At 50.5% G+C, this 10,000-nt stretch overlaps 5 protein-coding genes across 7 annotated transcripts in view; all 5 read right to left on the bottom strand.

Moving 5' to 3' along the window:
* The window catches only part of LOC137642352 (filaggrin-2-like), a 7,434-nt gene extending 686 nt beyond the window's left edge, over positions 1 to 6,748 (bottom strand). The window contains exons 1-2 of the mRNA XM_068374846.1: positions 6,143 to 6,748; positions 906 to 1,046 (exon numbers count right to left, since the gene is read on the bottom strand). Of these exons, the coding sequence (XP_068230947.1) occupies positions 906 to 1,046; positions 6,143 to 6,748 (747 nt within the window). The remainder of the gene's footprint in view (positions 1 to 905; positions 1,047 to 6,142) is intronic.
* Positions 1 to 10,000, bottom strand: part of Socs16D (Suppressor of Cytokine Signaling at 16D) — a 67,064-nt gene that overhangs the window by 27,956 nt on the left and 29,108 nt on the right. The gene's annotated exons all lie outside the window — the stretch shown is intronic.
* Positions 6,777 to 7,469, bottom strand: LOC137642351 (uncharacterized). Its single transcript, XM_068374844.1, has one exon. The coding sequence runs from the start codon at positions 7,467 to 7,469 to the stop codon at positions 6,777 to 6,779; it is 693 nt and encodes a 230-aa protein (XP_068230945.1).
* Positions 8,379 to 9,116, bottom strand: LOC137642350 (S-antigen protein-like). The gene has a single exon (XM_068374843.1). It carries the CDS (start codon positions 9,114 to 9,116, stop codon positions 8,379 to 8,381), a length of 738 nt encoding a protein of 245 aa, XP_068230944.1.
* Positions 9,184 to 10,000, bottom strand: part of LOC137642349 (filaggrin-2-like) — a 1,074-nt gene continuing 257 nt past the window's right edge. The window contains exon 1 of the mRNA XM_068374842.1: positions 9,184 to 10,000. This exon is cut by the window's right edge and continues 257 nt beyond it. Within this exon, the coding sequence (XP_068230943.1) occupies positions 9,184 to 10,000 (817 nt within the window).

Raw genomic sequence — 10,000 nt, 5'->3', positions numbered from 1 at the left:
CAACCATCTCGCCCTACGATTAAAACAGACGAAGGAGGAACTGTTCGAGGCCCCTCTAACCTCGGTGGTAAGAGCACGCACATACACACATCACTCTAGTGGAGACACCTAGCAGACAGCGCCACTCTGCAATCTCCCTTGCTTGCTCTCTCTCTCTCTCTCTCTCTCTCTCTCTCTCTCTCTCTCTCTCTCTCTCTCTCTCTCTCTCTCTCTCTCTCAGAGGCTTCCACGCTCACCCAACACTAAGACCACTTTAATATTCCGAGGGTGCCAGGCCCACAACCGAGAACCAGCACCTTTTGTGCCAATATACATGAGGTGGAAACACTATCCTCAACGATAACATACTGTTTTACACTGTAATTAGAGAGAGAGAGAGAGAGAGAGAGAGAGAGAGAGAGAGAGAGAGAGAGAGAGAGAGAGAGAGAGAGAGAGACTGACTACTGCAGTAAAATATGAACCAAGAGTCCATTTACGTTGGCTTCTTTAAATACTGGAATAAAGGCTCGAGCGAACTAAGCATGGCGTGTATAGCATTATAACATATTGCACAATTGCTAGTAGAGAAGAGAGTGTGGGAGGAGAGGAGAGGATAAAATGAGCAAACGAAGGGAGACGATGGAAACGAGAGGAGGAAAAACAAGAGAGCTAGATTCCACAGGGGGAGGGAGGATGATTGAAGGGGGTGGAGGAAACAAGTGAAATATTCTCATCAGAGAGAGAGAGAGAGAGAGAGAGAGAGAGAGAGAGAGAGAGAGAGAGAGAGAGAGAGAGAGAGAGAGAGAGAGAGAGAGACCGTACGTAAAGGGACAGGGACACCACAACTGAGGGAGAAGGAAGGGGAGGAAGAGCGCGAGGGAGTAAACCAGGGAGGAGGGGGTGGCCTGCGGAGAAGAGTCCCCTACTCCCTTTAGAGTTAATGGGGGAGTAAGCGCGTAGTAAGACTGCGTCCGATTCCCTTCGACTCCGTTACACAACCTCGTCTTGAGCTTCGATTTATCACTTTCAGCTTCCAGGACATTGTTAATATTTTCAACTGCAGAGAACTAGAAATTAATATCAACATAAGATTTAATTTGATAAGCGATAACGACATTACGAATAGACCAAACATCGGAATTTATCGGGTGTGGGTAAAACAAAGAACAGGTCAAAGCAAAGAGAGTACGCAAAGCCGCGCATATTCCAATGTTTCACAGGGTACGGAGGACGGTCTTTTTTATACAAACGTATTTCGTTACTTATATATCTTTTTTTTTCTGGATCATATCAAATGACAGATGAGGTAAGCTTTATATTAACAATGTAGATTGCTAAATGAAAGGCAGACTGGAGTAAGGATGAATAGATGCTGAAAATAAACAAATCAATAAATGCTGAAATTAGATAAGATATGAAGGGAGGCAAGAGAACTATTCCTAACCATAAGATTATTATTATTATTGTCATTATTACTACCACTACTACTAAGCTACAACCCTAGTTGGAAAAGCAGGGGTCACAACAGGGATTGACAAAACACAGCAAATCTTGCACAGTAGTTCTTCAGCAGTCCGCCAAACCTCCTTACAAACATTGCCTCACTGAACCCTATCTTGCTTTCCAGTAAATCTGTGGCTCCATCTACCTAACTCACTTTTAAGCCTTCCTGTATTACACTGAATTACAACAATCTTTACACTGTTCAATTACCCTTTTCTTCCGCAAAATTGAACTTGCAAATATTCTATACCCGTTAGAGAGGTTGACAGCTGACATTCTAACATTCATCTAATGCTTCTCATATTCTGTAGACTCCACTCCCTCTTTTCGTAGACTTCCAATCCCCTCTTCCCGTAGACTCCCACTTCCCTCTTCCCGTAGACTCCCACTCCCCTCTTTTCGTAGACTCCCACTCCCCTCTTTTCGTAGACTCCCACTCTCCCTCTTTTCGTAGACTCCCACTCCCCCTCTTCACCTAGACTCCCACTCACCTCTTCATAGCCTTCCAATCCCCTCTTTTAGTAGACTCCCACTCCCCTCTTTTCGTAGACTTCCACTTCCCTCTTTTCGTACTCCCAATCCCCTCTTTTCATAGACTCCCACTCCCATCTTTTCGTAGATTCCCAATCCCCTCTTTTCATAGACTCCCACTCCCATCTTTTCATAGACTCCCACTCCCATCTTTTCATAGACTCCCAATCCCCTCTTTTCGTAGACTCCCACTCCCATCTTTTCGTAGATTCCCACTCCCCTCTTTTCGTAGACTCCCACTCCCCACTTTTCGTAGATTCCCACTCCCATCTTTTCGTAGACTCCCACTCCCCTCTTTTCGTAGACTCCCACTCCCATCTTTTCGTAGACTCCCACTCCCCTCTTTTCGTAGACTCCCACTCCCATCTTTTCGTAGACTCCCACTCCCCTCTTTTCGTAGACTCCCACTCCCCTCTTTTCGTAGATTCCCACTCCCCTCTTTTCGTAGACTCCCACTCCCCTCTTTTCGTAGACTCCCACTCCCCTCTTTTCGTAGACTCCCACTCCCCTCTTTTCGTAGATTCCCACTCCCCTCTTTTCGTAGACTCCCACTCCCCTCTTTTCGTAGACTCCCACTCCCCTCTTTTCGTAGACTCCCACTCCCCTCTTTTCGTAGACTCCCACTCCCCTCTTTTCGTAGACTCCCACTCCCCTCTTTTCGTAGACTCCCACTCCCCTCTTTTCGTAGACTCCCACTCCCCTCTTTTCGTAGACTCCCACTCCCCTCTTTTCGTAGACTCCCACTCCCCTCTTTTCGTAGACTCCCCCTCCCCTCTTTTCGTAGACTCCCACTCCCCTCTTTTCGTAGACTCCCCCTCCCCTCTTTTCGTAGATTCCCCCTCCCCTCTTTTCGTAGACTCCCCCTCCCCTCTTTTCGTAGACTCCCCCTCCCCTCTTTTCGTAGATTCCCCCTCCCCTCTTTTCATAGACTCCCCCTCCCCTCTTTTCGTAGACTCCCACTCCCCTCTTTTCATAGACTCCCCCTCCCCTCTTTTCGTAGATTCCCACTCCCCTCTTTTCATAGACTCCCCCTCCCCTCTTTTCGTAGATTCCCACTCCCCTCTTTTCATAGACTCCCCCTCCCCTCTTTTCGTAGATTCCCACTCCCCTCTTTTCATAGACTCCCCCTCCCCTCTTTTCGTAGATTCCCACTCCCCTCTTTTCATAGGCTCCCCCTCCCCTCTTTTCGTAGATTCCCACTCCCCTCTTTTCATAGGCTCCCCCTCCCCTCTTTTCGTGGATTCCCACTCCCCTCTTTTCATAGGCTCCCCCTCCCCTCTTTTCGTGGATTCCCACTCCCCTCTTTTCATAGGCTCCCCCTCCCCTCTTTTCGTGGATTCCCACTCCCCTCTTTTCATAGGCTCCCCCTCCCCTCTTTTCGTGGATTCCCACTCCCCTCTTTTCATAGGCTCCCCCTCCCCTCTTTTCGTGGATTCCCACTCCCCTCTTTTCATAGGCTCCCCCTCCCCTCTTTTCGTGGATTCCCACTCCCCTCTTTTCATAGGCTCCCCCTCCCCTCTTTTCGTGGATTCCCACTCCCCTCTTTTCATAGGCTCCCCCTCCCCTCTTTTCGTGGATTCCCACTCCCCTCTTTTCATAGGCTCCCCCTCCCCTCTTTTCGTAGATTCCCACTCCCCTCTTTTCATAGGCTCCCCCTCCCCTCTTTTCGTAGATTCCCACTCCCCTCTTTTCATAGGCTCCCCCTCCCCTCTTTTCGTAGATTCCCACTCCCCTCTTTTCATAGGCTCCCCCTCCCCTCTTTTCGTAGATTCCCACTCCCCTCTTTTCATAGGCTCCCCCTCCCCTCTTTTCGTAGATTCCCACTCCCCTCTTTTCATAGGCTCCCCCCTCCCCTCTTTTCGTAGATTCCCACTCCCCTCTTTTCATAGGCTCCCCCTCCCCTCTTTTCGTAGATTCCCACTCCCCTCTTTTCATAGGCTCCCCCTCCCCTCTTTTCGTAGATTCCCACTCCCCTCTTTTCATAGGCTCCCCCTCCCCTCTTTTCGTAGATTCCCACTCCCCTCTTTTCATAGGCTCCCCCTCCCCTCTTTTCGTAGATTCCCACTCCCCTCTTTTCATAGGCTCCCCCTCCCCTCTTTTCGTAGATTCCCACTCCCCTCTTTTCATAGGCTCCCCCTCCCCTCTTTTCGTAGATTCCCACTCCCCTCTTTTCATAGGCTCCCCCTCCCCTCTTTTCGTAGATTCCCACTCCCCTCTTTTCATAGGCTCCCCCTCCCCTCTTTTCGTAGATTCCCACTCCCCTCTTTTCGTAGGCTCCCCCTCCCCTCTTTTCGTAGATTCCCACTCCCCTCTTTTCGTAGGCTCCCCCTCCCCTCTTTTCGTAGATTCCCACTCCCCTCTTTTCGTAGGCTCCCCCTCCCCTCTTTTCGTAGATTCCCACTCCCCTCTTTTCGTAGGCTCCCCCTCCCCTCTTTTCGTAGATTCCCACTCCCCTCTTTTCGTAGGCTCCCCCTCCCCTCTTTTCGTAGATTCCCACTCCCCTCTTTTCGTAGGCTCCCCCTCCCCTCTTTTCGTAGATTCCCACTCCCCTCTTTTCGTAGGCTCCCCCTCCCCTCTTTTCGTAGATTCCCACTCCCCTCTTTTCGTAGATTCCCACTCCCCTCTTTTCGTAGACTCCCACTCCCCTCTTTTCATAGGCTCCCACTCCCCTCTTTTCGTAGATTCCCACTCCCCTCTTTTCATAGGCTCCCACTCCCCTCTTTTCGTAGATTCCCACTCCCCTCTTTTCATAGGCTCCCACTCCCCTCTTTTCGTAGATTCCCACTCCCCTCTTTTCATAGGCTCCCACTCCCCTCTTTTCGTAGATTCCCACTCCCCTCTTTTCATAGGCTCCCACTCCCCTCTTTTCGTAGATTCCCACTCCCCTCTTTTCATAGGCTCCCACTCCCCTCTTTTCGTAGATTCCCACTCCCCTCTTTTCATAGGCTCCCACTCCCCTCTTTTCGTAGATTCCCACTCCCCTCTTTTCATAGGCTCCCACTCCCCTCTTTTCGTAGATTCCCACTCCCCTCTTTTCATAGGCTCCCACTCCCCTCTTTTCGTAGATTCCCACTCCCCTCTTTTCATAGGCTCCCACTCCCCTCTTTTCGTAGATTCCCACTCCCCTCTTTTCATAGGCTCCCACTCCCCTCTTTTCGTAGATTCCCACTCCCCTCTTTTCATAGGCTCCCACTCCCCTCTTTTCGTAGATTCCCACTCCCCTCTTTTCATAGGCTCCCACTCCCCTCTTTTCGTAGATTCCCACTCCCCTCTTTTCATAGGCTCCCACTCCCCTCTTTTCGTAGATTCCCACTCCCCTCTTTTCATAGGCTCCCACTCCCCTCTTTTCGTAGATTCCCACTCCCCTCTTTTCATAGGCTCCCACTCCCCTCTTTTCGTAGATTCCCACTCCCCTCTTTTCATAGGCTCCCACTCCCCTCTTTTCGTAGATTCCCACTCCCCTCTTTTCATAGGCTCCCACTCCCCTCTTTTCGTAGATTCCCACTCCCCTCTTTTCATAGGCTCCCACTCCCCTCTTTTCGTAGATTCCCACTCCCCTCTTTTCATAGGCTCCCACTCCCCTCTTTTCGTAGATTCCCACTCCCCTCTTTTCATAGGCTCCCACTCCCCTCTTTTCGTAGATTCCCACTCCCCTCTTTTCATAGGCTCCCACTCCCCTCTTTTCGTAGATTCCCACTCCCCTCTTTTCATAGGCTCCCACTCCCCTCTTTTCGTAGATTCCCACTCCCCTCTTTTCATAGGCTCCCACTCCCCTCTTTTCGTAGATTCCCACTCCCCTCTTTTCATAGGCTCCCACTCCCCTCTTTTCGTAGATTCCCACTCCCCTCTTTTCATAGGCTCCCACTCCCCTCTTTTCGTAGATTCCCACTCCCCTCTTTTCATAGGCTCCCACTCCCCTCTTTTCGTAGATTCCCACTCCCCTCTTTTCATAGGCTCCCACTCCCCTCTTTTCGTAGATTCCCACTCCCCTCTTTTCATAGGCTCCCACTCCCCTCTTTTCGTAGATTCCCACTCCCCTCTTTTCATAGGCTCCCACTCCCCTCTTTTCGTAGATTCCCACTCCCCTCTTTTCATAGGCTCCCACTCCCCTCTTTTCGTAGATTCCCACTCCCCTCTTTTCATAGACTCCCACTCCCCTCTTTTCGTAGATTCCCACTCCCCTCTTTTCATAGACTCCCACTCCCATCTTTTCGTAGATTCCCACTCCCCTCTTTTCATAGACTCCCACTCCCATCTTTTCGTAGATTCCCACTCCCCTCTTTTCATAGACTCCCACTCCCATCTTTTCGTAGATTCCCACTCCCCTCTTTTCATAGACTCCCACTCCCATCTTTTCGTAGATTCCCAATCCCCTCTTTTCATAGACTCCCACTCCCATCTTTTCGTAGATTCCCAATCCCCTCTTTTCATAATCTCCCACTCCCATCTTTTCGTAGATTCCCAATCCCCTCTTTTCATAGACTCCCACTCCCATCTTTTCGTAGATTCCCAATCCCCTCTTTTCATAATCTCCCACTCCCATCTTTTCGTAGATTCCCAATCCCCTCTTTTCATAATCTCCCACTCCCATCTTTTCGTAGATTCCCAATCCCCTCTTTTCATAGACTCCCACTCCCATCTTTTCGTAGATTCCCAATCCCCTCTTTTCATAGACTCCCACTCCCATCTTTTCGTAGATTCCCAATCCCCTCTTTTCATAGACTCCCACTCCCATCTTTTCGTAGATTCCCAATCCCCTCTTTTCATAGACTCCCACTCCCATCTTTTCGTAGATTCCCACTTCCCCTCTTTTCATAGACTCCCACTCCCATCTTTTCGTAGATTCCCACTCCCCTCTTTTCATAGACTCCCACTCCCATCTTTTCGTAGATTCCCACTCCCCTCTTTTCATAGACTCCCACTCCCATCTTTTCGTAGATTCCCACTCCCCTCTTTTCATAGACTCCCACTCCCATCTTTTCGTAGATTCCCACTCCCCTCTTTTCATAGACTCCCACTCCCATCTTTTCGTAGATTCCCACTCCCCTCTTTTCATAGACTCCCACTCCCATCTTTTCGTAGATTCCCAATCCCCTCTTTTCATAGACTCCCACTCCCATCTTTTCGTAGATTCCCAATCCCCTCTTTTCATAGACTCCCACTCCCATCTTTTCGTAGATTCCCAATCCCCTCTTTTCATAGACTCCCACTCCCATCTTTTCGTAGATTCCCACTCCCCTCTTTTCATAGACTCCCACACCCATCTTTTCGTAGATTCCCAATCCCCTCTTTTCATAGACTCCCACTCCCATCTTTTCGTAGATTCCCAATCCCCTCTTTTCATAGACTCCCACTCCCATCTTTTCGTAGATTCCCAATCCCCTCTTTTCATAGACTCCCACTCCCATCTTTTCGTAGATTCCCACTTCCCTCTTTTCATAGACTCCCACTCCCATCTTTTCGTAGATTCCCAATCCCCTCTTCACCTAGACTCCCACTCCCCTCTTTTCGTAGCCTTCCAATCCCCTTTTTGTACACTCCCACTCCCCTTATTCATCTCATAGACTCCCATTACCTTATTCTCGTAGACTCCCACTCCCCTCTTCTCGTAGACTCCCACTCCCCTCTTTATTATTATTATTTTCTAAGCTACAACTCTAGTTGGAAAAGCAGGATGCTATAAGCCTAGGGGACCCAACAGGGAAAATAGCCCAATGAGGAAAGGAAACAAGGAAAAAGAAAATATTTTAAGTACAGTAACATCGTCTAAATAAATATTTTCCGTATAAACTATAACAAAACAACAGCAAGAGAAACCAGATAGACTTCCACTCCCCTCTTCCCGTAGACTCCCACTCCCATCTTCTTGTAAAATTCCATTTCCCTTTTCTCATAGACCCCCCCCACTCTCCTCTTCTCATAGACTCCCATTCCCATCTTCTCGTTTACTCCCACTCCCCCCTTCTCATATAATCCCAAGTCCATCTTCTCATATACTCCCACTCCCCTTATTCATCTCATAGACTCCCGCTCCCCTCATTCATCTCATAGACTCCCGCTCCCCTCATTCATCTCATAGACTCCCGCTCCCTTCTTCTTGTAGACTCCCACTTCTCGTATACTCCAAATCCCCTTTGCTCGTAGACTCCCACTCCCCTCATTCATATCATAGACTCCCATTCCCTTCTTCTCAGAGTCACACTCTCCTCTTCTCGTAGACTCCCACTCCTCTTTTCACATAGATTCCCACTCTCCTCTTCTCGTAGACTCCCATTCCCCCCTTCCCATAGACTCCCATTCCCCCCTTCCCGTAGGCTCCCATTCCCCTCTTCCCGTAGACTTCACTCCCCTCTTCCCGTAGACTCTCACTCAACTCTTCCCGTAGACTCCCACTCCCCTCTTCCCATAGACTCAAACTCCCCTCTTCCCGTAGACTCAAACTCCCCTCTTCCCATAGACTCAAACTCCCCTCTTCCTATAGACTCAAACTCCCCTCTTCCTATAGACTCAAACTCCCCTCTTCCTATAGACTCCCGCTCCCTTCTTCCCATAGACTCCCGCTCCCCTCTTCCCATAGACATCTTCTCGTAGACTCCCGCTCCCCTCCTCTCGTAGACTCCCATTCCCCTCTTCCCGTAGACTTCACTCCCCTCTTCCCGTAGACTCTCACTCAACTCTTCCCGTAGACTCCCACTCCCCTCTTCCCATAGACTCAAACTCCCCTCTTCCCGTAGACTCAAACTCCCCTCTTCCCATAGACTCCCGCTCCCCTCTTCCCATAGACATCTTCTCGTAGACTCCCGCTCCCCTCTTCTCGTAGACTCCCGCTCTCCTCTTCCCGTAGACTTCCACTCCCCTCCTCTCGTAGACTCCCGCTCCCCTCCTCTCGTAGACTCCCGCTCCCCTCCTCTCGTAGACTTCCGCTCCCCTCCTCCCGTAGACTTCCACTCCCCTCCTCTCGTAGACTCCCACTCCCCTCCTCTCGTAGACTCCCGCTCTCCTCTTCCCGTAGACTTCCACTCCCCTCTTCCCGTAGACTCAAACTCCCCTCTTCCCATAGACTCCCGCTCCCCTCTTCCCATAGACTTCTCGTAGACTCCCATTCCCCCCTTCCCATAGACTCCCATTCCCCTCTTCCCGTAGACTTCACTCCCCTCTTCCCGTAGACTCTCACTCAACTCTTCCCGTAGACTCCCACTCCCCTCTTCCCATAGACTCAAACTCCCCTCTTCCCGTAGACTCAAACTCCCCTCTTCCCATAGACTCAAACTCCCCTCTTCCCGTAGACTCAAACTCCCCTCTTCCCATAGACTCAAACTCCCCTCTTCCCATAGACTCAAACTCCCCTCTTCCTATAGACTCAAACTCCCCTCTTCCTATAGACTCAAACTCCCCTCTTCCTATAGACTCCCGCTCCCTTCTTCCCATAGACTCCGCTCCCCTCTTCCCATAGACATCTTCTTCGTAGACTCCCGCTCCCCTCCTCTCGTAGACTCCCATTCCCCTCTTCCCGTAGACTTCACTCCCCTCTTCCCGTAGACTCTCACTCAACTCTTCCCGTAGACTCCCACTCCCCTCTTCCCATAGACTCAAACTCCCCTCTTCCCGTAGACTCAAACTCCCCTCTTCCCATAGACTCCCGCTCCCCTCTTCCATAGACATCTTCTCGTAGACTCCCGCTCCCTCTTCTCGTAGACTCCCGCTCTCCTCTTCCCGTAGACTTCCACTCCCCTCCTCTCGTAGACTCCCGCTCCCCTCCTCTCGTAGACTCCCGCTCCCCTCCTCTCGTAGACTTCGCTCCCCTCCTCCCGTAGACTTCCACTCCCCTCCTCTCGTAGACTCCCACTCCCCTCTCGTAGACTCCCGCTCTCCTCTTCCCGTAGACTTCCACTCCCCTCTTCCCGTAGGACTCAAACTCCCCTCTTCCCATAGACTCCCGCTCCCCTCTTCCCATAGACTTCTCGTAGACTCCCGCTCCCCTCTTCTC

Source organism: Palaemon carinicauda, chromosome 6 (genome assembly GCF_036898095.1).
Source record: "Palaemon carinicauda isolate YSFRI2023 chromosome 6, ASM3689809v2, whole genome shotgun sequence".
Classification (NCBI taxonomy): domain Eukaryota; kingdom Metazoa; phylum Arthropoda; class Malacostraca; order Decapoda; family Palaemonidae; genus Palaemon; species Palaemon carinicauda.
Note: the sequence above shows the minus strand (reverse complement) of the source record. Positions and strands in the feature narration are given on the sequence as shown.